Source organism: Besnoitia besnoiti, chromosome VI (genome assembly GCF_002563875.1).
Source record: "Besnoitia besnoiti strain Bb-Ger1 chromosome VI, whole genome shotgun sequence".
Lineage (NCBI taxonomy): Eukaryota > Apicomplexa > Conoidasida > Eucoccidiorida > Sarcocystidae > Besnoitia > Besnoitia besnoiti.
The window spans coordinates 905,371-933,099 of record NC_042361.1 but is presented as its reverse complement, the minus strand read 5'-3'; the positions used below and the strand labels follow the sequence as shown (position 1 = coordinate 933,099).

Below are 27,729 nucleotides of genomic sequence, written 5' to 3'. Positions count from 1 at the left end.
CTATTTCGTCTTCTTCTCTTCTCGCCGAGGGACTGCAGGCTCCTCGACACGATGCTCACGCCCTGCAATTTCCTCTGCCGTAACCTCGTCCGCACGACCGCCTCCAACTAGGGTCGCAAACAGTAGGGCGTTTATCTGAGACAGGTATGGTCGGAAAATAACAGAGGCAGACACTGGGCGTGAATGCCCCCATCTCAGCACTACTAACGTTGACTCATAGTTGACGTTACACTAAACCCCGTTAAGCCACTCGGGGCAGGCAGGGGTTTGACAAGGCCTCAGCAAGTGCATTCTGCACGGTACAAAACCAATTTTATGAGGCGAAGCCATGTACCGCCGTACAGCCCGCTGATACAACCTACAGCGACGAATAACACGTTTCTCAGACCAGACCTTTGGAAGCAGCTGTATGCTAATGCCGAAGATCCTGCGTGCTGTCTCTGGTGCGCACAGCACTGGAAAGGAGCGTGTACTGTTCTCACAACGGGCTTCAGCCAATCGCACTTGACTCACCACTGCGACACCTGCCGAAATGATAGAGATGTTGGATAGGATTGCGTACATAACGTAGCACAGGTACCCCGAGAACATCTAACATACATACACACACACACACAGCTCAGGCGCCCTGCCATCAAATGGAAAAGTGCCACGGTACTACCCATGTCCAATGCGAGAGCGAAATTCTGTCTCCGAATGCCACATGAGCGGCGCCATTAGCGGGCAGTACCAATCGCCGTCCTCGGTACTGGGTTCATCTACAATTCCTCCTCAGGCAACGCCACTCGGCTCATGTTGTTGTCCTCGAAGGACAGTGCGTCACTGTGCTTCGCACAGCTTGCCCTTTGGTGGCTCTACCGTCCAGAACAGCGTCCAGTGCAAGCTGTTTATCCCCCAGCATTGACCCACCCTCGCGGGTATCTATGCATTCTTCCCTTGTATCCACGACTAGCCGCGTACCCAAAAAACTTGAGCCAATGTGTACTCTATTATACATGCACTGCGGGGCTCGACGCCGGTGTTTTCATAAATGCATCAAATAATGTCTGCTTAAAGACGCGCTCCCCCTGTGCACAACCACACGCATTGAAGAAGGCCTGTGACGACCACAGAAAGACCGGTCAAACGCGTGGAAATGCTTACCAGAGCAGCAACTGTTGCAAGGAAATAGACGCTTGTGCACACATGTTTACCCAGGGGGTATGTCAGCATGAAAGTGTAGAAGGCGACACCTGCAGGAAAGGACACGCAACACGCACAAAACTTCGAAAGATTCCTCTCAACCAGAGGTGAGCGACACGCGTTTGCCGTTTTACTTGCGTAGCACTCAGTGTGGCACGATACCATTTTTGGCGGGGTAACGAACTGAAGATCCGCAACCGAATGGCGAAGTGAGTTTGCCGCTGTGCAGTTTTAGTGGAGGAAACGGTCAAGGTTTGAGTGACATTGCCGTCGCACAGCGTAAGATGGAAAAGCGTACAACAGTGATGATGAGCACTTGCGTACACTCGTTCTACGCAGTATTGTACATACCCGCATACGTGTTCAGCTCGTTTCGAGGAATCCAACAACCATGTAGTTGTGCGTCTTAGCTGGAAGTGGCCGTCACACTTTAGCCGCAAAAGAACAACTTCTCGACACACAGAAGCCGATAGCAGTGGCAGTCAATTGCATCCACACGACAAACAGACCGCATCGTGCTGTTTAGTTGTAAGGATTCTCACCAAGGTGCCCATTTGAAATATCCATAGGCCCATGGGGCTCGACAAGTCCGTAAAGCGCCAGCAGATGACTATACGGACTTAGCGCGACCTAAAAGGGACAAAGGAAGACGACAGCAGCATACAACACGCGTGTGAGTCTAGTTTGGCTGAGATAGTGAAAATCACCTATTCAGTTAAGCAGTTGCCGATGTATGAGGCGGCTCGGTCCTGCACCAACGTACAGGTTCCTCGTGTCGTTTTAGAACATGATATCAGAATGCAAAGCGGTTGCATACCTCGGAATTTCTGCACTGGTATTGATTGCTCATTAAGCATGAACCAGAAGGAACATCGTAAACCAACACACTAGCTCCGATAGCTCTATACACACGAAAATGTGCCACCGCACCGACGAAAATTCTTTGGAAAAAACAGGAACTCCTCCGTACTAGCGCCGCTCTCTCCTCGTCCGTCCGACCCCCCGATTCAACAACGTGCTTCCGGACTGCTGTGACCGACCTTCGAACACATCATGTTCAACGAAATGTCGCAGTACGGCTTGTAAGCAAGCTTTGTCTCCGAGTGCTGTTGTACATGGATACAATAGAAACTCAGCGCCAGACCAGCTAGCGAGAGAATCGCGACAACGGGCGTATGACGAAGATAAGCCATTATCGTTGACTACTTGCGATTCACTCAGGAAACACGAACGCCTCTAAACACAACTATGATCTGCAGTCCTTTTTGAATAAATCCACGATTAACATCAAGCGTTGACGTTATGTTGCGTAGCTGCCGTGCAGTATAGAACAACTCGAGCAACGAATTCCCGATTCCGCTGCTTCCGAGAGCCTTCGAAAATTTCAAGACCCGCAGTTGTGGAGCTTCGCGAATTCCGTCGCTTGTTGGTTTTTGCACGGGCGTCCTCGATTTTGCAGGCCTGCGGTTTCGCCGGTCAAAAACTTTTTTGCCGTGGAAGGCTCAAAAAGCAGATCGTCCACCTCCCATCTTCTCGGGGGGCACCAAGCTGAGAGTCATCCTTCGCCGCTGCCAAGCCTCCTCGGCTGGCTGTGGAACATCAGTGTAGGTTATGTAGCAACATGCATCGGCGGAGGCGTCATCCCGGCTATAAGTGCCAGGATGCAATCGTTCACTTGGTGCTTGCACCGCCCAGGACGCAAGCAGGTGGAAACCATACTGTGCTTTCTGTTGTACCGGCTAACTGGAGATGCTCCCCGGGCACCCGAGGACCCGAGGTGACGTTCTGGTGAGCGGATAGCTCACCGGATCCTCGCATGTTTGCGGTTTTTTTTGAAACCACATCCGGTCGACCGATACCTTTAGCGCTGCAACCACGAAATAGCGGATATTCGCGCTACGTGCACGAATTCTCTCGCACAGTCTAAGTCTGAGAATTGCACAAGAACAGCCGCTCCTAAATTTCCAGTCGCAAAATAGAACAGCAGAATATGCGACAACGCTCTCTCACGACAAAACAGTGTCCAAAGACAGTGATACCGAAAAAACTTGAGGGCACGTTGCACTAGCTCCGCCCTCTTTGACGATCTCCTACGGAACCCCCGCTCCCTTGCACTGGGTCCTATCAGAGTAGCAACGGGTACAGACCACACACGCTCATACCCCCCGGTTAAACAGAGAATCCCGACGATCTTCCTCGAGTCCACCCCATGTCCACCTTGCTGAGGTGAGCACCCTTTTTCCGGACACTTAATAGTCTAAGTGCGACACAGCGTTTAGCTTCAGCAACCGCTTCGTTTGGTATCGCGATTGCGACTCAGTGTGCTTGTTTTGTGGCTCTCCAAAGAGTACGACTGTAGCACCGCATGCACGGCGACAGCCTTCAACGGAATGCATGTAGCTGACAGCTGCATCGACAAAGACAGCCCTTTAGCGCGCCAGACTGCCCCCATCGTAAAACCGTGGTCTGGTCTGAGCTCTCCAACGTGCCAAATACTCCGATGGAGAAGACGATAGTTCGCTTTAGAGCACGGGCGCGAGAACGGCGCCCGCGACGAAGTCAACACTGAATTGTTTGTGACACAGCTGAATTTCAGCTATACTGCTCGCACTGAAGACTGGTCTCCTTGCACTGCTCACGATCTCTTTCCACACACAGGCCCCGCCCCGACATAGTTTCGAGTTTCCGCCGTATCAGAGAACCACCACGCCATGACGCTACGACAGAAACTGGACATTTCCTGAGTGCTTCTTCCACTACACTGCCCATCCTGGTGAACCGTAGAACTGGGCTAATGACCGTTCCACGACTGATGCTGCTCTTGCGGGGCCTGCCGGGAAACGTGCGAAGGGGCGACCGGCGGCGAAGTTTGTAGCTGCATCTGCGCCCCTCCCTTCAACACGCTCAGCCAGCAGTCTAACGTGGAGGCCTGGCGCGCTACATTTTCGATTCGGGACGTCAGGAACTTCGATGCTGCTCCCACGTTGAATTTTCGCCCGTCTTCAAGAACCATCTGAAGATCTGCCGCCTTCTGGACATCGCCATCGTCCGACTTGGCATCGCCCGCTGCCTCCGGACGGTCCACGACACGCGCGGACTCAAAAAACTGCTGGAACTCGGAGTGCATCACCGTTAAAATGCTGAATCCCATAGCAGACCAGACGCGATGGCGCAGCGCCACCTCTCCAAGCTTCATACCGGTTCCCTGATCAAAAGTCACAACCGTCTCACAGAGCGGGGAAGCACTTAAGAACCGAGCTCGCGAATGCGCTCGAAACAAGCCCGAATGACGCGGCTCATAAAAACCGGGAGAACAAGTCGGACCACTAACTTTTAGTAGCCCCAGATAGAAAGCACAGTTGGCCGAAAATCCAACTGCACGATCGTGAAGTATCTGCAGCAGGCGCCTGGTTTGGCGAGAACCGTGGACCCACACAGAGAACGAATAAGCGCCCACTGCGCAGTGAACACAACAGTTGACGCAAACACAAGCAATGATCATCAGACGACAGTATTCTGTTGGGTGCTAGTCCGATGATTCTCAACGTCTTCTCTGTAGCCTCACCTGGTGTATCGGAGTTGCATCAAGCGGCTCGAAGATTAGGTTGTACTGCGGTACAAGAAACGGAATAGGGTACAGCTCGGTCTCGCGACCTTGCACGCATGGAATTTTTGCAACGTAAAACATAGCATCATACGGCACGGGACTTGTCGGGTTTCCAACGTGCCTTTTCTCATCATCTTCGCTTTTCTCATGTCCGGTAGCGACTGCGTGTCTCCCTCCGATCTTTGAACTAGATGAAGGAAGGCACCTCAAGCGAGTCCAGTATCGCCTCCAGCTCGCCAAGCGCGTGGTCAGCTCGGGTACTTGATCTTGCGCGTTGAAGAATCCGATCAAACGAGCGGCAGTGAAAGCTTCGTATAGCTGGCTCCGCTGCACCATGGAGAGCTCTGCGGCAAATTGAGGGATCCTGGTAGAAAACAAACAAACCGCAGTTCGCCCTTGAGCATAGACCTGCCCAGTCTATGGTGAAGTGCACGAATTTGAGCGACTCTGCATGCGCGAGGCCTGGTCACCCTGAGCTCCGCCAAGTCATGCAGAGCGCAGCGTCCCACCGACAAGGCAAGCAAACGGGTGCTTGCAGTGGGCGCGCCTTGCACATGACGCAGAAAAGCCAGACTGCTTGCAGTCACACTCAACCGAAGATCGAAAAGAGAGCAAGCTTGCAAGCTTGTGCCTGACGGATGTAGTCAGACAGAACGTTTCTTTGAAGCTTCCCCCCTCTTGGTCTGGAATGGGAGACTTACAGCAGTGCGATGGACTGCCACGCCGAAACCTCTCGATAGTCTGTCATGGCAAAAATCCAAGCCAGGATAGGCAGAGATCTCCAGCTGAAGTCGGCGATCCGGGTGGAAACTCCAAACGCGTCCCAGCAGCGCAGGTTCTGCCGCCCAGCCACTGCCAGAGCGAGCGTCACGTCGACAAGCTACGAAGGGACACACACACTACAGAAAGATAATGAAGGAAAAGCAGAATGACGAGTTTATTCGCTGTGGGGAAGCCCCAGCCGCCCTGTCGGGAACGTTGACGTTGGCTTGACTCAGCCCATTCCGTCTACGGTCCGTACAACTCTCAGCCCGATATGGCGTTTATCGGGCAGGGTGTGATAGATGTACATGCTGTACTTGGTGGGATGCATGCGTTCACCTCGTCAAGTACAGATGCGGCTACAGGCGCTTGCGGAAAGACAAAAAACGTCACGGGGGTCACTGAGTCGATCAACCTCGAGCAGGGGGGCAGCAAGAGAGTAAGGGCAGCTCGCACATTCCCCAGAAGCAATGCGGCTGTCGTCACATCGTGCAGCTGTACTTTCCCCTTGCGCCGGCCCATGTAGTGAGACCTTCCGAAGATCTGGGTTCCACGATAATGTTGTGAGCAGATTAGATCTGATCTCGCGCCGAAGCCATCTCGGATGCCATACAGTACACGGACCAACCTCACCCGACCAAGCCAGATACGGACTTCCGTCATTCGGTGGTGGCCTGAGGTCCATTCTACTGAAGACACAAGGGGACCAATGAAGAAAGACGCGTGACATATGCAAGGGAAACACGACGCACGAGACATACCCGTTCTGGAGAGATCGTATTGGCAAGCGCATGAGCCTGCACCGTGTCCGCGATCTTATTGACCGTTAGGAGAGAGACGGAGGTGCTCATTGAGAATGCGAGAGCCGTTCGCGCAAAGAGATCCACCGGAAGGGTCTCCATGGAGGCAAGAAGGTGCTGCGTGAGCACACACGAAAACGCCGGCACTGATTTGGCATGACAGCCGCGACCCCGAGTCATCCTTGAGGGGTGTAAAAAACGAACCTGCCGTACGCAGAGCGGGAAAGAAATATTGCTAACAGAGAAGGGAAGTGAATGAAAACGAACACTAAACCTGTGACAGCAGCGCGGGTGTACCCGGTCATTTGCCTGCCGAGAAGGCGTAGCGCCGACTTCTAAAAAGGGCTATACAGACTGTTGACTGCCCAAAGCAACTCGAGAGTCGTTTGAAGCCGAGAACTACAGTAACGGAACCACGGAAAGGCGCACAACTCACGCGAGAGAGATGCGCCACACTCACTGTTTCAAGTGCTCGGAGAAGGTCCGTTGCTGCAACACAAGACTGCGAGTACAGGAGAAGAAGCGCCGCTTGCTGCCTGGCGCTGAGAAGCTCCGCACGTTCGCGGAGGGGCGTTGCTAAATCTAACAGCTGCTCAAGTGTAAGGTGACCTGCACGGAAAGGACACAGCGAACACGAGTGAGAAGCTACATGGTGTCGACGTGCGACCAAGGGGAATGCGAACCGAGCAATTCAGACATGAGCAAACAAGGAAGACACAGAGGCCACGCACCCGACGGATGCTCATTCGAGTTCCCAAACGTAAGAAACCGTTTTAGTTGAAGGGACGCTCTATCGGGCCCGCCTCCAAGAAATCAAACAGAGTCGTTCGTACGTCTATTTGTTTTCAATGGTCAGTCCTGACCAGTCTACAGACAACTCCCCTGGCGTATTTTCATACTTGCTTCATGTGCCCTAATGCCAGAACGACGGGGGTGAAGGCGCCGCACATGCTCCATATGCGCGGGTGCCCTTACATGCAGTCGGATAGCAATAGACGTTCATGCCGGCACATCAGCGAGTCAGCACAAAGTCGCAGCACAACAAACGTTATATGCGACGCACATGTATACATTTATATAGATGGATGCGGTTGAGCTTCGTGGTTACCTGCTAGCGCCAGGACGCTTTCCGCCAAGGCGTGCGTATGCATTCCTTGTGCAGCTCGGGAAAGAAGTCTTCGGACGCATGCAGATGTTAGGTTGTGAGGCAGCTCGCCCGCACCAGCGGCTAGGGACACATCGACGAGGACTGCATCGACAGCGAACGAAAGGAGGGACAAAACTGTATGGGCTGGTTCTCGACAGAAAGAAGGACTGACCAATTTCGGTTGCGACAAGGAGAACCAGGGAAACGGCGTGTAGTCGTTCACATACAGTCAGTCCGGTTTGCCCGGCTTTGGCGCACTGCACTCATCGGGAATCTGGTTCTCTTGATCTGATATCCGGAATCGTTTCCATGTACACTCCACGGACGTTCCTACACGTGGAAATGCCGAAGCAACAAATGGACACCAAAATTCAGATCCTTGTGTTCCTGAAACTCGTGTTCCTTTACAACGCGAACCAGATGACGGGGGAAGCCAGCTCACCTGCGTCCGGCAGGTCGGCGTCTCCCTCGATATTTAGCCTCGAGAGGATCGACGTCACCAATCGGCGTGCCTCTTGAAGGTTTTCACAAGGCCACACAAAAAGCACGGTTGAGTGACGACATCCACCCGACAAACGACCTCAGAAGACTCCTCGATGAATACGGGAAAAGTACCCTTCGACACAGTTTATGGATAGAGCATACAGCAGTGCTTGGCTCATGAACCTCCGAATACAGAGGTAGGCTACGCAGCACAGCTATCACATAGGGGCCAGGTTCAAGCGGCAACGGCGCACTCAGGACAAGAGTGTTGCGTTAGGACTCGGCTGGGAAACGAGCTGCGGAAGTTCGAAGATCTGGCTGTCGGAAAAACTGAAGAAAAAAAGGAAAGAAGCGGCCTCCGTGTCGGCTTCCGTATCTACCCCATAAACTCTAGGAGCGCTACATGTCCAAGAAGCTTCGCGAGCGTCACACGAGTCTCCCGAGGCTCCTCAGAGACTGCACGGCGCAGGGCGGTGCACTATGCAACACAGGTGCCTCCTGTTTAGAGTTGACAGACAGACACGGAAAGGGTCGCCCTTCTTGAGTGTCGACATTCACGCATTAACGGCTTCAGCCTTTCCACGCAGACGCAGGCGTGACTTACGGACGGAGTGGCCGTAGAGATGGAGGAGGCGCACGAGGGTGTCAGAGTCAGGATCTGTCGAAGCAATCGGACAAAGAGAAACGCGCTGCTTTCATCAGGAGTGCTGCTTGCTTCGTTGACACGAAGTTGGAGCGCCACAACACGCACAGGAGATTCGGGTGGAAAGAGAAGAAGGGCTCACTGACAAACGACCACCGCCACAACTCCCGCAGTCACGCCAACGCGCTCATGTGCACCCCCGCGCTGGGCGTCAGCTTCCCCAACGAAGGGTGGGTTGGTGGCTGGGCCACAAGTATGTCTGCTCGCACGTCTGCATGAAAAGTCATTCCATACAGTCCAGACACACAAATGCAATCTACACATGAGGCTACGGGAAGACGTGGGCAAGCCCTCTGGCAAAAGTGCTTTCAATTCTCACCTTTTGTCGCCTCCAGCAGGCGGGACACTACTTGTAACATCGGCGCACTCCGGAGAAAGGAGACTTTGTTAATCAGCTGAAGCATGACGGCAAAAAAGAGACACGGCGAGTAGCCTCGTCAGAGCACAGCGCTCACGGAGCGAGTACAACCCCTTCCACGAGACGCGAGCGTCCAGCGTGTGATGCAGAAATGTGGCTTGATAATGCAAGACCTTCCGAATTCGCCGAAATGGAGAACAGACTGCTCTCCTCACAGCCGCGCTAAAAATCGGCAGGTCCTCAGCAAAAGATTTCTGATGCTCGGTCCGATAGCTCAACGCCTGCTCTGAAAATTCCCCATCTCTGCATGCGCTCGTTTCGATCCGTAGGTCTTCTGCTCCTCGGCAAGCGGCACTTGCCCGGCAGGCTGTCATACGGCGCCCATGCATGACACGTTTCAAAACCACGCAGCACTCAGCTTGAGCTGATGGAACCCTATCCATATATATATATATATATATATATATATATATATATATACGTGTTTATGTACTTGTGCAGGAATGTGTCACACCCTTCGCACACGGCTGGCATTGCAAACGCTGACGCCGGAAGACCTGTATCGCTACGGTCACAGCGCGTGCAGCTTCTTCACGCCCAGCGCTCCTGAGAGAATCACTTTGAGTACGCCCTTTCGCGTCGCGAGATCCCAGGGCGCGCAGACAAGCGAGCGTTGTTTCGGCCTCCAGCCATTTGGTTTGATTCAATCAAACCAAAAGCCGTTTGTCAGAAAATTAAACCAATTAGATAATATGGTAGATAGGGAACAAACTGTCTCCAGACGTTCTTAACCCAGCTCACGTATTACATCTGACGGTGAACTAGCGTTCCTAACTGAATTTTGACCTTGAGTCGCTTGAGGCGACTCGGCATCGTGTCGCCCTGCTCTCTGCGTCTCTCACCGGCTTTGCCGCGAAGGGATGAAGAACCCGTGCCAAAGCCGCCAGTCTCGCCCGCGCCTTCTCTTCTCCGCCATCCGCGCCAAGCTCTGCGGGAACCGCTGGGCGACTGGCGAGTGACTTCGAGGAAGACCCGACAGGCAGCAGCTGGTCGAACAGCTCGGGGTTGTTCGCGCCTTCGGACGCAAGGAGGCAGATGGCGTCTCCCATGCGCAGGTCCACGGCGTAGAAAAAAAACGGCGAGACAACGGAGGGCGGGAGAACGCACGCGGCGTGCCATGCTGCGCGTGATACCTTTGAGTTTTCGAAAACAAAAAACAGGCAGCCGCACACAAGCGTGATAAAAAACAAAGGAGAGACGCCCTGGCCCTATAGGGGCGACACGGAAACGCCGCTAAATCTCCGCCAGACCCCAACATCGAATGGTAAGAAGCTTGACGCTCCACCTCAGCCGAGCAACCTGCACATATGACCCCGTTCAATACGCACAACGAGCAGATCAAGCGTGTTGCAGCGGCGCTGCATTCGAGAGGGAAGACCTCCCCCCCCCGCCGTGAAACCGGCGCTCCCCAAGCATCGCGTCTTCGTTGAAATGTTCACGAGAACGGGGGCGGAGGGAGCGCGACCCCTTCTCCTGCGGGCAACTCGTCACTCACCTCATCGATTCGGAGCAGGTGCAGAAGCTCTTCAAGGCGATCGAGCAGGATTCGAGCCACAAGACGCAGCTGGAGTCCGGCCGCGCCATATCGAGTCTCTTCCTCTGCGCCCGAGTCGCGCTCCATCTGTTGAGTTGACTCGACAGTTCCATCGCTGCTCGGAGCAGCAGCCTGTCGCTCCGACGGGGCGGCCACAAGGGCCTCCATTTTTTTCTGCCTCTCTCTTTGCAGCTGCTGCTGGTGGAGAAGAAGCAGAACGGAGACGCCGTCGAGGAGCGGAGGGACGTCGGTGACCTCCAGCTCCGGCACGCGGCCCCACAGGGCTCCCGCCACCAGCCCTGCGGTCGACACCAGGGACAGGGGCGCCGCCTTGCGCGCCGCAGCCGCAGCCGCAGCCGCAGCGCCCGAGGGAGACAGACAGCCCGCAAAGAGCGAGTTTGCTGGAACGAAGGACGAAGTGGATGACGCCGAAGACAGGCAAGCGGAGACCATCGTGTACTTGGCGGCGAAGGACGCGAGCGTATACAAACGGCCGACCAAGACTGGCGCCGGGAGCGAGCGGCTGGAGACATCGCGGTGGATCCGCTGAATCTGCAACTCCTCCGTGACGCGCTGCGGAACCGAAGACGAGAGAATGCCCATCGGCGACCCCCCCGAGAGTAAAAGCGAGCCGTCGCTCTCCAGCGACGTATGGAAGCATTGGACTTCGTCGTCATGGTTCGCCCCTTCCTCGAACATGGGCGGCCGGTGGTAGCTATACTTGCCATGGCACGGGACGTGCGGCACCACAGGAAGAGCCGCGGGCGGATGAGGCGATGCGCCTCCCGCAGGGTGCTGCTGCGCCTGAGGGGGCGTCCCAGAGGAGACCGGCGGCAACGCCCAAGGGGCTCCTGCGGCAGAGGGCGCCTGGGGCCTCACGGCCTCGGAGACGCTCGACGCCGACCCCTGCAAAAGATGCGGCGGCGGCGCTGGAGCGCCCGCGAGACGGACGAAGAAGGGTGACGACGCAGCACGAAACAGAGGACGAGAGGGGAAAGCGACCCCCGCCGATAACTGCGGAGGCGACGCAGGAGAATGCGGCTGCGGCGCGGCAGCAGACGGCGACGGTGCAGGACGCTGCACGGAGAGAGGTGGGAAGTGAGGCGAGGCAGGGAAGGAAGGCCGCGCGGAAGAGAAAGAGGGACGTTGAGGAGAGCTAGAAGGTTGCGAGGCGGGGGGGATTTGAGACGCGGACGGCGAAGGAGACGAAGACGGCGACGAGGATGGAGAGGCAGCGGAAGCCGAGGGCGCAGCGAGAGGCTGGACAGACGGGATCACCCCTCCGGGCTGTGGTCGCGGCCGAACGGCGAATGCAGGCATCCAACTTGACGCAGACGGAAGGTAGGACGGCGTAGAGCCTGGAGACTGCGTCGCCGAATCGGTGGAGGACGCAGGAAAGAGGGAAGATGAAGAACTACCGCGGGCGGAAGCGCTGCGCTGCTGCTTCACTGATGCGGACGTGGGACTTTCACCAGGCAGACGCCGAAGCGGCGCGTCTCCAGAGGAGGTGGAAAGTTGCCGCACGGAACCTAGCGACCGGAGTCTACACGAATAACAAGGGTTTACGCCCGCGAGACTTCCCATGCGAGTCGAAGACTTGAGAAAGCCCGTAGACGCACCGCATTGACGCGAAGGCGAGATCCCTTTCCCAGCGAACCCGGCGGACGCGGAAGCAAGCCCCGAAGGCTGCCTCGCGGCTGCACGAACACCAGACGAAGCGACCAGACGGCCTGCAGGCACCTGGCTTCCTCTGAGCGGCAGTGGCGAAACTGAAGAGGGCGACCGAAAACAGCAACGACGACGGAAGGAAGATGCAGCGTTTGTCGAGGGCCTGCCTCCCCCCCGGAAGGCGACCATCGACGGCATCCTGAGACGATGTGTGAGGCGGTAGAAGGAAGTCAGGGTTTTCTATTTTCGCAGTTACACGCGTCTCTTGCGCAGTTGAGTCTCCCTAGGCCAGCGGTCTAGAGGGAGAGGCCCCTATACTTCCCAGAGAAGGCACAGACACAGGAAGAAGGCGAAGAGGGAAGGCGCTGACGCAGAAGAAGAGAGGAAATGTGTGCGGCGAGGAGTGGTCAGTTGAAGGCAGTGCAATACGTTTGAAACACACGCGGCCTACCAGGGCTGAGCCCAGCACGCCACGAGACCGCTCCCCCGCCGGGAGAAGGCAGAAGAATTTCCTGTTCGCTACCCTAAAAAACGCTTTCTAACGAAAACTATCGCGCAATTAGTTTCCCCTCGAGGTGCATCGACGTCCGCAGAGGCAACTGACCCCAGCCAGCCCCGGCTGCGTGCGCCTCTCCGATCTTGCGTGCGAACTCCTCCTGAACCGGTAAATGAGGGTCGGAGAAGCAGAAGAAATGCGCAAAGGATGAAATCGAATCGGGTGCCCATCTGCGATCTGTGCGAGAGGTACACCGACCCACACAGAAGCTTTGCGCGGTCAATCCCTGCATCTCCAGCGTCGTCCTTGTCTGCGCATGCAAGTGAGAAGTCCTTCCGCCTTCACGCGCGCAGAAACACTTTTTTTCCGCTTTCCGTCAGCAGTAGTCAATCTCTGCTTTCTTCTGCCCATTGAATTAGAGTTTCCTTGAAAGATCTTGTCTGCAATGTAACTGGCAGCTGGCGGCTGGCCTCATCGACTGCACGCGTCATGCGCGTAGTCATGCTTGCCGGAGAAAAGCAGCGGTGTCAGCGAAGGGATCATCGGAACGCTTGGAAGGCAGATTCGTGTGAAGCCGCTCTTTGGCTTATTCGTTTTAAGTGTAGGAATTCAGGTAGTTGTCCAGCCGAGCGCACAGAATGGAGAGGAGACCGGCCATGTGTATATTGGTAGGAAGGGACTCTTCACCTCATGGATGACTCGGCAGCACATACATAGATACATCCCGTGTACCTCGACTTCTCTCTGTGCTAGTCCCTACCTGTTTCTATCTTTCCTTACCGTTTTGCATCTATATAAATTGAAATGGTAGACCCGCGGCCTATCGCATTATTTTTCCAGCGGCTGTCAGACCCCACTACCGGTTGTGATACATGAGTTTTATTTTGACGCTTCCCCTTGCTGTACTATGCTATGTACTCGGCTGTCATACGGAACGTTAGGAGACCCTCTATTGTGAAACTTTGTGACATGGTGTCTGCTGTGTACTCGGGACGAGCGTTGGCTTGGCGACGAAGAGGCAACGACAAACCATAAAGCGCGGCAGCCGAAGGAAGGAGCTGCCGCATAATGCCTCAGCAACGAGCACCCAGCTCTCCTAGACGCCCCATCGCCCACTGTTGGAGGATGAGTAACTCCAACGTGTTTCACCCCCGTGGCATGCCATGCAGTGGTGCGCTATTGTAGACAAAGTTCTGTAGAACCTGCGGATACGACACTAGCAGTCTCCTCACAATGCCTTGCTAGGGCGCCGCTGTTCACTCGCTCTAGAAATAACGCACAACATAGCTGGGGGCAAGCTGGGGATTCAAGAAGGGAAATGCATTTCGTTACTAGTGAATTCGAACACACATGACCGCAGCATCTCCGTGACCTGTACGTCGCTCCCAGACACTGAGCACCATGCTGGTGACCGTCGGAGTGTGTGTGTGTGTTTGTGCGAACCACCAAGATTCATAGTATAAGTCACCAGGCATGCAACACCAGTCAGATACTGATGCCTGGAACGTGGATCACTTTTACGAGACGTTAGCTCCTTTCAGTGTGCTAATCACGATACATGGCCTAGCTGATCTTTATGTTCCTATACCTGCTTTGTACGCAGGATATGGTGACATGTGGAGGTGCGTCGCCCTTTAGAATAAATTGTTTACCTTCGTAAAACGAGGTAATATTCTTCCCGCTACAACCCGACATGCCGATAGTTAAGAGGATACGCAACTCCGCATAATTTCACTCGTGGGATGCAAAAATTTGTTTCCAATATAATGACTGCTAGGGTGTAGCTATGAGCGGGAAGAGAATCCCTGAGACAACCGAGACGAAAGATACCAATCAGCAATCCCGCGTTCTACAAGCATGCGCTTCCGCACACGCTCCACCGCAGACTTCCTCTGCCAGCATCGTATAGGCTCAACGACACAACCAAGCAAGAGACGATGCAGAGACGAAACGAATTCGACACAGAGAACCGAAAGAAAAGAATACTTGGCATATACAGAAGACTCGTTGTAGCTCACACTGGGAATTCCGCACACAGTACAATCGCGACTGCGACTCGACATAAGTCCAAGACAACTGGCATTCGGCACCAGCAAACGGAGTTAGTTGACAGTTACTGCGGAACTGAGGAGGCCGCTTCGTGCAACCACGCTCTTCGGGAAGCGAGAGCCTGAGACACATATCCGCACACAAACAGAAAAGCGTGAAAGAAAACGATTTCTATACCAGAATAAAGGCAAACGGACACGCAGATAAAGATGCAATACATCTTGCGTCCTAGGCCTGCCTATTCATCACGGACACTGATATGTGCTCGAGTCACGTACCAAAAAATCATGATCTGTGCACACTGACTGATCAACGTACGGTATGCCAGGTGAGCGGGGTCTTGTTCCCACTGTCTGTGGCTAATGTGACAAGAGAGAGGTAATTGCCGCTACTTTCGAAGGGGTGCCCTCCATTGTGTCTCTCACGAAAATCATAGAATTCCGCGCCTCCAGTTTTCTGGGATCAAGCACGAAATGCAAACATGCGCTATGGGCGACTCACCTTGGAGATGGAAGAGAGAATCTGGACGTAGGATACAACGGCATCTCTTGCGAGCATGCGAGCGGCCGAGGCAAACGCCTGAAAGGCAACGCAAACAGAAAAAGTCCGCAAGGAGTAGACTCGCGCGGTGCAGCAGACAGACGTCCACGGCGAGTGTGGGTGCGTACGAGCAATGGAATGCACACTGTATCAAAAGAAGGTGACAGCTTGTTAGCTGCCGCCGGCAAGGCACCGACCTCCATCGCATGTCCCCCCAGATCTAGCATTCAAAGCTTCCGTCCTCGCCTAGCGGAAAACCTAATACGGTAACCACGAACACGCTGCACACCGTTTCAGCATACGCTGACTGCAGAGGAAAAGAAAGCACGTACCTTAGTTTGCGTAAACGGGAAGCGAATAACCTGATCTGTTTCTCCGCTCAACACGACGTGCGCGTTCGCCCAAACGGGACTGGGGCCCTCTTCCTCACTGCCGCCCGCTTCCGCATCTTTTGCCGCTCTGAGAAGGAGTTTGACCTTCGCGGCAACACAACAAAAAAACGCACACCAATCAGGATCCTCAGCGTCCGAAGATGGCGGGAATATCAGAGTCGCACCGCACACATATGTTCGCCAACTCAGAGACGCTCTTCATCGCTGTTGCTATAAATCATTCTGGTTCAATCCGTGTCTCACCGCACGCGACTCCTCACGTCCGCACCCGCACCACGGGTCCTCTGCCATGCTCCTGTCTGTGGTTGGCTCCCACGGCAATCGCACTGGACATCTTCCCTACCAGATCGCATGCTCGCTGCAGCCTTGACTTCAGCGTTGACGACTGGCGTTACGTTTTCTGATTTCCACCTTCAGCTCCGTCCACGCACGCGAGCAGCGTCTCTTCGCACAATCATGAGACTGGAGTTTTGCGGCTAGCAGGTGTGCGCCTACACCTACTCGCGCGCGCGTGGCTCACCTGGGTCTGTGTCTCTTCGATATCGACAACGAGAGCCGCAACCTTCTTCAAGACAGCTTGCCGCGTGGGCGTGCCCTCGCCGCGACCGCCTCCTACAGTCTAAGCAGAAGTACACAACAGGTCGCGCATCCAAGAAGGCCACACCCCCGTGACGACGAACGCATACACTAACACCTCAACACGCTGCAGACACAGTAACATCCCACAGATATTTAAGTGGCTTTCCCTGCCTATACACATGTATAGGCAGGGAAAGCCACTGGTATTTGCATGCGCGAGACGAATGACCAGGCGTCTCGAGATGCAGCCATGGATAACGTGAAACCGACACCCGTTATTAAGGCGAGGGCGAATTTAGACCCTGCGGACACATGCGAGTCTCTGCGTCCGTCTCTAGCCTTGCGCATGCACTGTTAACGACGAGACAGCGCGTCTCTGCAGCGAATTTGCTCCAGGGCGGCGTCGCTGAAACGAAGCCGCACCAGGAAATTCCGGACTGCCGCCGCCGCGAGGGCGAGCGGGAACGCTGCGAAGGACGCGAGAGCATAGAACGCGTCCCATACAGGGAGCACCTGCGGCCCCACGAGTGTTTCGTTGTTTCCGCCGTCTAGCGCGTCTCGACGTTGCCCCGCCTTCTTGTCGTTCGTTGCACTGTGTCCACGGCCACCAGAAGCCGCGCCGTGTCTTTTCGCTCGCCCTGCTTCCAAAAAGGCGTCGAAGCCGGCCCGGATAGAACTCAGGGAGCCGGAGAAAAGCCCTGACACACGTGAAGAGACAGTGAACTGCGCAGCATGAGGAGCGAGCATTCGGGCTGCACACACTGCATGCCTGGAGCCTCGAACCCACACGCACTGCGGCCGGTCGCCGCGTCACACACCTTCGAGTCAACGCCGACGGAGGCGTCACCAGATTCACACTCTTACTTGCTTGATATAATCGCTAAGGCATTTGAACTGCAAAGAGCTGCACACTGGGTAGCACAGCCTTTAAGGCTTCCCAAGGCGCACGCGAGACTGCGAAACCACTCATAAGACTGAGCTTCCGACGCTCAAGACCACATCCCTGCGAGCACATGTGTCCGGATTTGGTCAGGCACGAGAGTCGCTGTTTGTACCTGCGCGTGACGAGCGTCATTCTTCCATGCAATATGCCGCGCCGCCTCCGCCGGCAGGTAAAGGAATCATATACAAGTTGGAAGTACGAGGCCCTGAGAACAGAGACTACCTGCGCGACGGACACGGCGTGTGCCGCTTGCGACCGGAGCGTGTGCATGCACACGAGACGCATCAAGACGTCTAAGCAGCTGCATTCTCGTTCTTGGTATCTCACCCGAAGAATCGCGTACGAAGGTCTCGAGATGCGACATAAATGTGTTGCATTCCGTATTTTGTTCTTCCTCGTCTCGGCCCTTCTCGGACTGCCTCTTTTTTGCCTGCAGAGAACAAGACCCCAGTCGCACCAGCTTCCTCCTTTTCGTTTTCGCACGTGGGTTTTGTACACAGCGTATACGTACAAGCGCGTCTGTCTGAGGCTGTCTGTCTCTGCCTCCGTGAACTTGAAGATTTGTCCTCCGTTGAATAATCTTGGCGTGCCATTCCCTGTCACCCGCAGACTAGACGGGGAGCCTAGGTGCGACGCACCTGCTTGCGGTTTAGGCGACGCGGATCGTAGGACGCCTCAAGTAAATCCACCGCCTGAAGCCACACGCGCACCAAAAACTCCGCGCGGTCCCGCCCCAGCGCGTCGTGCGCAGCAGCCGTCGGCAGCGCCACGCTCATAGACGGCCAGCAGGCGCCCAGAGGAGCCGAGGCAGGAGACGACGCAGAAAGCGGAGGCGCAGGCAGCAGCACTGCCAAGAGCTCTGCCCTCAAGCTCCGGCAGACGGAAGCGAGAGACGAAGAGGACGAGGAGAGTGAAGGCGGCAGCAGCGCGAGGTGCGTCAAGCGACGCAGACTGGGAAGAGACGCAGCGAAGGAGACAGGGCAAGAGTGAGCAGCGCGAGGTCCTTCACATCTTCTCGTGAAGGACAGCCGAGAGACGGCAGCTACAGGCGACACGCAAGCTGCTCGCCCTACACCTACAACCCTGACCACGACCTAGTGCAGACACATGCGCAGTTTCACCAGACAAAAACACACACGTTCTTTTGTCACCGTTTGCGTTTCGTGCAGCCTCAAAAGACCACGCGTCGGGAGCGCCAACAGAGCGCCTGTCCTGAACATGCTGCCCGAGCCGGGCCTCCCATCCTCGACGCACACGCACCGCATTCGCTGCGGGACGCCCTCGACCAGCCGCGCCACGAGGAGCGTCGCTCGGCTAGCCCTCACGGCGCTGCTGCCCCAGATCGCGTTGCCCTTCGCGCTCGTTTCGTCTGTCCACGTGACGCCGTACAGAGCCTGCAGCATGTATCGCGTTAAGCTGTCGCACTCGCCCTCGCACTCGCCCTCGCGCTTCGCGCCGACGGGCGAGGACGCCCGCGCGTCGTCTTCGGCTTGGAGGCGCCGAAGCACCTCTGCGGGGAGAGTGCGAGGCAGCGTCTCCAGCGCCTCTGCGCCAACAAGGCGCGCCGGCGCCACTGGCGTCCACGGCCTGACCAGTCTGCAGCCGGGAAAAGCAGGCACGCACAACGAGCAAACCGAACCCCCGCCGTGAGGGGGGAACCGGAAAGGGACCAGAAGCCCGCACATCAGGCAGTTCTCGAAGGCGCACGATCGGGTGTAGCGACCGGTAAGCAGGACGCCGGTAGGTGTTGGCTGGCTGGCACGCGAGCCGTCTAATCCCCTAGGCGAGACAAACGCACGTGCATCCACATTTGTATATATCTGCTCGTGTATGTATGCATGCACGTATGCGTCGCAGCATGTGCCGCGACGGAAGGTGCATATGGAGTCAGCACCGGCGAGACGTGGAGCATCTAGGGGGAGCCGGACACGGGGCGGCCCGCAGGCCAGAGTGAGCGAAGCTGTCAACAAGCGCTGAGCGGACGCCCTCACGTTTGGCTTGATAGCGTCGCTAGCTGCAGACTATGCTCTGCGGACAGGAAGGGGACGCCGTTGTCGCCTTGTTGCGTCTTTTCCTTCTTGGCGTAGTGGAGCGCGAGTGAGCGTTGAACTGGGTCGCTGAGGTCGCGGACACGCGCCGCGGAGAAGGAGGGGATGGAGAGGTTGACCACAACTGTCTCTTTGTCGAGGGGGAGCAGAGCGAGTCTCGCGTTTTTCAGCTCTGCCTCCTCGCCGCTGCGGCCTACGAACGAGAGGCCCAGCGCGGTCAAGTCGGCGGCGTAGCCTGTGGCGCCGACGCCTTCTGCGCAGCGCGCAGCCCGGAACAGCCGCAGCAGCGACGGGAGAGCCGAAGGGGAGACCGAGAGCGAATGGCCGTCTCTGCAGGATAGCAGATATGCGTACTGCTGCAGCGAGAGCGAAGGGACAGCAGACGAAGCCAAAGACTGGTGGAGCAGCATGTCTTGGTCGGCGAGGGACGCGAGCATGGAGGACGAGGTGAAGGACCGAATCGCGACGAAATCGGGGAGAGCCGCGTACGTGCCTTCCTCGAAAGACGCTGTGAGTGCGTCGGAGAGCGAAGTTATGTTCTCTTCGTTGCATTCTTGGAGGCGCTTTGCCAGGGCGAGGAACTCGGCAGACAAGCCGTAGTCCGAAAGCGGCAGCAAGAGCGGGTGACCCAGGGAATACAGCATGACGTTCTTCACATCCAGCGACGAAACAAACAGACTGCGGCTCCGCTCAATCAACCCAACGCAGCCTGTCAACCACTGAAGCAAAACGCGGTGCGACGGAGAGGACGAGGACGACGAAGCAGACGAGGCCGGGAGCGAAGAGGCAAGGGGGTCACGACACGCGGTGACCTGAAGAAACAGAACGCAGTTCGATGAAGGCAATGCACGCACACAGGTCGCCTGAAGACCCGCAGTGTAGTATGCATTACCTTGAAGAAGTCCAGCACTTTGGCAACGACCAGCAACGACCATAGAGCAGGGTGAAGGCTGTGAAACCGAGCCGCTACAGCGCACGCGCAGATCACACGACACCTCGTCCAGCGACAGCCTCTCATATACGTATCTATCTATCTATCTATCTATCTATCTATTCATCTATCTGTCTGTATATATATAGATATCTATATATATTTATACGCAAGAGACAGAGAGAGAGAGAGTCAGGCGCGGGGCAGCACTTGGGGGATTCTTGGACCCCGGAATCCTAAACAAGAGCAGAGACGCGGCACACGTTCCGCAGCGTAACCTACCATCGACAGCAGGGTGAGCGCCGCGAAGAAGAACCGCCTCTGTACAAGCGGGTCCGATGGCCTCGACGCATCCCCATTCTCTTCCGGATGCGCGTCCGCCTCGCCGTTCTCCTGCGCTGCACAGCGGAGAAGCCCGCCGCGCCGGCATGCGTGTTCATCGAACGCCAGGAGCACATCCACCGCGAGGAGAATCAAATCGTCAGCTGCTTGACTCCTCTCCGGCGCAGCCTGCAAAGAAATCGGCGTGTGCGCGCGTCAACCAAGGCTGGACTACAGGGAGGAATTGTGCGGGTCCAGGACCCCAGCAAGAGTGGTGTACCTCCTGCTGGCTGTCCGGCCGCGTCTTCTTCTCTCAACGCGAGCCGCTGTATGGCTCGAGGGAATCCCTGCTGCGCGTGTGGCGTTTTCAAAGACGCATAGCAGTCTCCAGCCAGCCGCGCAGCAGATCTTGGAAACGTTCAGGTTTGTTTTCGCTTCTGCCCTTACGTTGTAGAAGGAGGAACTCAGCTGAATCCACGCGTTCACTGCCGCTGCACTCTCGGAGGAGACAGCGAGGTTGCGACCCAGGGCTGAAAAGAAAGAAGCGACGCCACACATCGCAGGGGTCCGCGTGGGCGTTTAGGGCGCTTCAAAGGCTCTAAGGCGTGATGGAGAGACTAGTGCCGCAGCATCCAGCATGTTCGCTAGGGCGCCCTTCAGAGACCAAAGACGTGTAGAGCTCGCACCACAAGAACCCACGCCGCAGACACGGAGGCGCGTACCGTGCAGGAGTTTCTCGAGGCAGATGAACCTGCTCAAGCTTTTCTCGAGTTGCGAGAGACGCTGCCTCGCTTGCGTCTTCGCGTCCGCGTCCTGCGTATCCTTAGCCCGCGCCTCTTCGGCTGCCGCCAACAGCGTCTCCAGGTCTACCTGCCACGGCGCACGAAGCGGCTCTAGGGTTCGCAGACACGCTTCTCTCATAGTCGATGGCTGAAAAAAAGGAAGAGAAAGAACACGCAAGCTCCCTTGACTGCGCGACGCTTGAATCGCGCGCGCGGGAAATCAGGCAGCCAACGTGTCCACACACCCGGACGAACGGAAACCGCTGGCGGGTCGCTGACGCGGGCTTTTCGGTGTTTTCTCAGAAGACCGACACGCGAGAAATGCCGATATGCATATGCGTCTAGTTCAACATAGTGACCTTGCTTGGTATTGCCACTGGTGCAGGGGCAAAGCACCCCGAGAAAATGCAAGCGAGAAAGGGAAAAGTAGCGCTGCTGGGTAGGAGGTTCACAGGGACGACGAAGGCGGGGGTCCACTCACGAGGCAACTGAGCAATCGACGAAGGCTGAAGAAGCATCGGGCGTCATGTCCGTGGGCAGTCACGAAGCTGAGGCACAATCCAGGGAGACAACAAACAGAGTGATGGTACTGCGCCACTGAACGGCTGCCCAGAGTTCACACTGCAACACTTAGTCCCTGAGCCTCTGGAGCTTCGTGCGCGCTCAGGCTGGGTCAGATGTTCAGACTCAATGCCATCGAGAGTGAGAGCATTGTCGAAACGACTGCTCATGGCTGTACCACTCTGGGGCTCTGCCACTAAGAACACAATGCTGACTCTCTCTGGGCGTGCCATACCGAGATATACGGACACCGCGGCACGACATGTAAGAATCGCTCCAGCCCCGCTGAGAGGGCACCGCCCAGCAGCAGATGCGCCGCGCCGCATATTGTATCTGCATCCGTTACGCACGCGACCAGCGCTGTCCGGCTACGCGCTGCTGCACTGCCTACCGCTCGTCGCTACACATATGTGTATATACGCGTCTGGGAAAACGCGGAAAATCGCGAATGCATTTACATGTCTATGCATGTGCTTCCACATGTATGCGGGCGTGTATACCGCCGCGCGTGAGAAGAAACACGTCTAACGAACGGATTTTTCACCTGAAGACTTCCGTGATGCACGCGTCTCGCGCCTGGTCGGTCCATGCTTCTTCGAGACAGGTCTCTGCAAACGCAACCCACCCAGCGCCCACACGACCCCGTCGCAGCGCAACCGACACTTCAGGGCTCGTGACTAAAAGTCGCGCATTCGAGCAGGAAACCCGACAGCCATCGCTTTCTGTGTGTCGGGTGCCGTCACACTTCAGAACCTGGGTAAGTGAAGACTCTCGCAATCTAGGGAACACGCGCACACCATCGGTGCAGAAACATCGCAGTGTGTGCGGGGCTACTGCGAGTGAATGGAAAAGAATCAGTCAGACGGTGGATAGAAGACACGCGATCTCGAAAGAAGCCGCACTGCATCGCACCGGTCCAAGCTTCAGAGACCCGCGAGAGGCACAGAGGGCGAACAGCTCGGAGGCGGTGAAGCGCGAGCAGAGCCTCGCCCGCGTTGAAGCTGCGAATAGAGAGGCACCAGGGAATGGACAGGCTTCAGACACGTTGTGGAGGCTGGCCGTCTGTACTAGTCCGCAGGACGGTCTGTGAAAGACCCGGTTCCGCAGCGGTTTCAGAGACGCACAGGCATTTATACTCGCCTTTCGTGGAGTCAGACGCCTACAGCAAGGGTCACTCTTCCCTGTCCATTGGGCGAAAAGATAATCCTCAGTGACTGACCGCGACATGACTTTCAGAGACGCATTCACCCTCCAAAAAGAGACAGCAGCAGTCAGGAGGCCCTCACTGGTCTCACTCGGATACATCTAGCCACTGTTGATGAGCGCGGCCTGATGCTAGACGAGGTCGAGTGTGCGCCAGGGCTTCGTTCGACACTGGTCTGGCATGTCGTTTCACGCTCTTCGGTTTGAGGCCGGGCTGCTCTCTGCCCATGCTGACTCTGAAACCCCGGTCTTTTCGGGCGGGCGGTCGTCTCGCCCGTCGACTCTCAACTCAATTTGCAGCATGGAATTAGCGACTAGGTTTGACCACCAACTTCAGGAAACCCCTAGACGAAAGAGCAGTGTTTGCTCTTCGTTCACGTGGGCTTACGAGGTGGATTTGTCCGCCTCCCACTTCCTCCTCCACGGATCCAAGAAGTTTGCTTTCTCCGGTTCCTCCGCGTCGGCCTCAAGGCTGAGCCCCAGCCTGATGCAATTCTCAGCAAACGTCGAATTAGACGGCCTGCCGAAACGAACAGAGGGAATGGACAACCAGCCAGCTGGCGCGTTATCGACACCCGGGACGACGCATGTGTGAAACAACGCGACAAACACACTCCGATCCGGAATACGTTCGTGCGCCAGCAGCGGCAATGAGAAGCTGCAACGCCCGTCGCAGCGTATGAGAAACACCCACTCTATGCCTGCACCAAAAATATTCATTCACGCAATATATATATATATATATATATATATATATATATATATATATATATATGTAGTTGAATGGTAGCTAGAAATGCAGTGTAGCGCATGGTTGAGAGCACGACATCGTTCGGCGCAGATAGATGCGCACACGTCCGCCGGCGGGAACGAACATGAAAGAGCCAGCGAAAACACAGGTTGGCTGGTGAAACGTTCTAACGCGTGCGAGTCCAGAGACGCCAGGGGAAAACCAGGTGACGTGCTGCGAACGCAAATGCCCAGCGGCCGATGCATCCTCACTGTTGTTCGAGCATCGCCTCCGACACCCGGAACGCCTCCAGCAGCTGACCGTCCTGCAGGCACAAGCATACGCAGACCTATGCGCATGCATATGCGGATACCCGCGCCCGAAAGTGGATCCGCAGAGAGCGCGTGAAGCGGTCTGAAGGGTGAGGATGGGACAGAGAGTCACAGGTGGAAGACACTGCAGTGACCGACGGCCGGCCGGAATACGGCGACATCGTTCCCGGACGCGACGATGGAATTACGCACACTCGGAAATAAATGCGACATATTGCACACTAGTGTCTACACTGAATAAAGCGGGTGCCGCAAGGCTCGAGGGGCGCCCGATGTACAGAGCTGCGATCCCGCTACAGAGCTGTCGCCTAGGCTACGAGGACTTGAAGCCGGCAACGCCGAGTATCATTCCTCCAGTGGCTCAGCCCGCGATACAGATTTGGCGCCGGACCTGTCGAGCCACGCACAGGTCTTCCACTGCGCGTACACGCAGCCTGGAGGCAGCAAGGAGAGTACGAAGATGTGAGTAGAATTCGACTAGAGGGATACGTAAGGAGAGCAGTCCAGACCTGCTCGGTGCACCCACCTCGAGAAGCAACTGGAGCCGCAGCGCGAGTTCTTCCAAGGGATAGAGGCAGAGATCTTTGTGAGCAGCGAGGAGCTCTGCGGCCCGTCCACACACACAGACGAAGCAGGTGAAGTTCGTGTCCTCACACTCTGTTTGCCTGCGCCTCAGCGACGCCTTTGCCCCCGACACGCATCGCCAGGCACTCAGAGGCCTGGCAGAACCGGGCAAGGGGTATTACGTCGCAGCATCTTTTGTCGCCGACTGCAAGCTCCCCCGGTTTCCTACAACCCTCACCTAGTGCGTCGGTGTGCTGGCCGTTTTGGCGCAGCACGGAGAGCCGCAAAATAAAGCCTGCAGAACAACCGAGCGAAAGCCACTGAGGCAACGGACCGTGTGAAGCCAGCCGCGATTCTGGTAGCACGCACGCCGCGCCTTGGCACGCGCCCGACGAGCGAGGTGATCCCCCGGCAAAGCGCCTCCTCTCCCCATCACCACTGTGAAGAGGTAGTCGAGAGTACTCCGTCTAGACTAACATCAAAACGGCCACTTCCAAAGTGAACGGCGCGATATTCGCATATCTTGTAGACAAATGCTGGCTGAGGAGAGGACCGGCCGCTGCTAGTGCCAATTTGCTCTGGGGCACGGCCCTGATTCGAAGCAGGGGAGCAGGCACCGCACACAGTAGAATGTGTCTCCGCTGTGCATGTGCGGCTCAGGGGCTGTGGCTCTCGTGCCCTTCGGCGGTTTGCTCCCTCAGCGCGGCATCTCATGCTGCGGCGTTTTGTTGCAAATGCCAAAACGCTCGCGCGCTCGAGAGTCCACTCGGCCTCCCGCGATGACTGCGCAGTCTGATCCACAAAGCACTTTCAATTTGGTAGCAAGTCGGACCGACATCGACCCCGAGACACCTCAGACATGCGCAGCTTCGCCGCTGCGCGTCTCACCGATTTCGCTTTCTAGTCGACCCTAGCCCCTAGACTCTTCAGAACGGATGTTTCAGTAGGTCGCTTACTCGCGTATGAGTCCCGTCTGTCGCAGCAGCCTTTTGGCGTGCTCATGACCTTCGGAGGAAATCGCGAATCTACAGGAGAGGCCTCGAGCGCCGGCAACTTTGCGAGAAGCTTCGCCGCGAGTGCCCATGTCGCCTTCGAGCTTGCAGACATCTCCTGACGTGTGGGACGGAAGACAGGGACCGCAAAAAGAGATGGAAACGAGGAGATACACAGAGTCGGAACGAACACACACTGCGCCGTAGCCGTGAAAAGAAGGCTGTCCAGATGTAAGTTCATATACATACACGTCTTCATATATATATATATATATATATGCCGAATAGCCAACAGGCGACCGACATAGAAACGCATGCGCCGTTCACGCGGGTTTTGCTGTTGTCAGATGCATTGCTGTGGGTCTGTATCTGCGGAGAATGACGTGGCGCTGGGGTCATTTTTTCGACCCCTAAGCGCGGAATCCTGGGGGCGCGGCGACAGCGGCTGCTCCTTGTCCGCCCGCATTACCAGCCCTCCAGCGCTACGAGTTGCATCTTTGTGACTGGCTCACATGCAGCAGCATACAGGCTAGCGCCCACTGGAGATACCGAGGCTTCTTGAAGCGGCTGAAGAGCCGCAGGGCGGCGGGAAGGAGCCTGTCAAAGTGGCCTGTGTTCGAGGCGGCGAGTGCATCCAAGAACGCCGCGACTTCTTCGGTCTCCTCGAGCGGCGGATACTCCCGCGCCTCGATGCGAGAGGGCGGCAGGTAATCTGACGAGTACGAGAAAACGCAGCGCCCAGTACCGACACGGCACAAAACACGAAAGGTGCAAGCTCGGCCAGGATGGCACTGAAATGCGAGAAATGTCCTACTCACGGTATAGAAGAGAGGCATACACATATGTATATATATAGACAGATACATAGACAGCGATAGATAGAAAGACGGATCGATAGACAGATAGGTAGGTAGATAATATGCATATCAATATGCATGTGGTTCGCGGATAAATACGAGTGACGGAAACTCGCAACGCAGTACGCAGTGATAGGTTCGAGTACATGACCAGCAAACGCCTCTCGGCGCCGTCGCTACACCGCCCAGTCCTCCTGCGCTCGTCGCAGAGTCGTTGCCTCGGAGCCGCGGCGTGTCACCTACAGATTTCTCGCAGTTCCTTAAAGACGACTGAGCAAAGTCGGGCAGTCTCCTCGTCCTTCTCAGCCGCTCTATCCACCTCTCGCGCCAACGTGGCGGCATCCTTCTCTTGGCCTGCATGCAGCATGCGCAAAGCGAACGGAGACGAGACGCCAAGTTGTGCCGCAGCACGACCAGGCCGCATGCGGCGGCTCCCAGCTCCGCAACGCTTCGAGGAGAAAATGGAGCGCGGAGCGCGTGGGAAAAAAGGGCGCGACAGGACTCGATCTAGGCAGCGCGAGAAGAGGGGTCAGGGCACAGCGACGTCGCGCCGCGACGTGCGCCTCGCCAGAACTAAATAATCGCATCTTAGACCTTGCGCAGGTCGCCGAAAGAAGCACGAACGTGTCTGTTTTGCAGGCTTGGCTGGTCGAGCTAAGGCCACACAGATGTGAATCAACGCAGCAAACGGGGCGCACCCGATCAGCAGTGGGCGCCGAAAAAGCTGCGCGAGCTTCCGCGGGGGGGGGACCGCATCGCTCCGCGCGCCCGCCCACTCCCCCACCCCTCCCTCCCGCCCTCCAGCAGAGTTGCCGCCTCCGCAGAGCGGCAGTACACGACACGACGAAAGCAGACAGCGAGCACGGGGCCTACCATCTCTTGCGAGAGCAATGGCTCTGAGTGCCTTGAAGCCCAGGGCGGAGGCCTCTTCGGACGCCGCCTTCGATTTCTTTAGCAGACTCTGCGAGGCGAGGCGCGCAGCCTGCTTGTTGTCCCCCGCGTCGAGGGCGCCCCGAATGTGATCGCGGGCTTTCCGCGCGGCTCCCGCCATCGCCGCCACGCGCACGCAGGTCGCAAACGACACGCGGAGACAGGAGCAGAGTGG

At 56.5% G+C, this 27,729-nt stretch overlaps 3 protein-coding genes across 3 annotated transcripts; all 3 read right to left on the bottom strand.

The window, feature by feature from the left end:
- On the bottom strand, positions 1–2,375 carry BESB_065570 (vitamin k epoxide reductase family protein; the record flags this gene model as incomplete). Its single annotated transcript, XM_029364951.1, has 5 exons — positions 1–135; positions 514–591; positions 1,144–1,232; positions 1,725–1,812; positions 2,223–2,375. 5 exons carry the CDS (start codon positions 2,373–2,375, stop codon positions 1–3), a joined length of 543 nt encoding a protein of 180 aa, XP_029218534.1.
- A 1,598-nt stretch (positions 2,376–3,973) lies between these two features.
- On the bottom strand, positions 3,974–12,220 carry BESB_065560 (uncharacterized protein; the record flags this gene model as incomplete). Its single annotated transcript, XM_029364950.1, has 11 exons — positions 3,974–4,387; positions 4,748–5,153; positions 5,491–5,669; positions 6,313–6,468; positions 6,812–6,960; positions 7,460–7,600; positions 7,941–8,012; positions 8,586–8,639; positions 9,004–9,079; positions 9,945–10,235; positions 10,598–12,220. The coding sequence occupies 11 exons, from the start codon at positions 12,218–12,220 to the stop codon at positions 3,974–3,976; spliced, it is 3,561 nt and encodes a 1,186-aa protein (XP_029218533.1).
- Positions 12,221–14,913: 2,693 nt separating this feature from the next.
- On the bottom strand, positions 14,914–27,675 carry BESB_065550 (uncharacterized protein; the record flags this gene model as incomplete). Its single annotated transcript, XM_029364949.1, has 23 exons — positions 14,914–14,970; positions 15,351–15,428; positions 15,722–15,865; positions 16,302–16,400; positions 16,784–17,058; positions 17,631–17,733; positions 17,942–18,254; positions 18,564–18,899; positions 19,295–20,163; positions 20,565–20,792; positions 21,051–21,133; positions 21,326–21,533; positions 21,867–21,933; positions 22,491–22,554; positions 22,859–22,947; positions 23,538–23,669; positions 24,152–24,204; positions 24,738–24,814; positions 25,014–25,070; positions 25,732–25,885; positions 26,280–26,479; positions 26,868–26,978; positions 27,498–27,675. 23 exons carry the CDS (start codon positions 27,673–27,675, stop codon positions 14,914–14,916), a joined length of 3,975 nt encoding a protein of 1,324 aa, XP_029218532.1.
- Between the last annotated feature and the right edge of the window lie 54 nt (positions 27,676–27,729).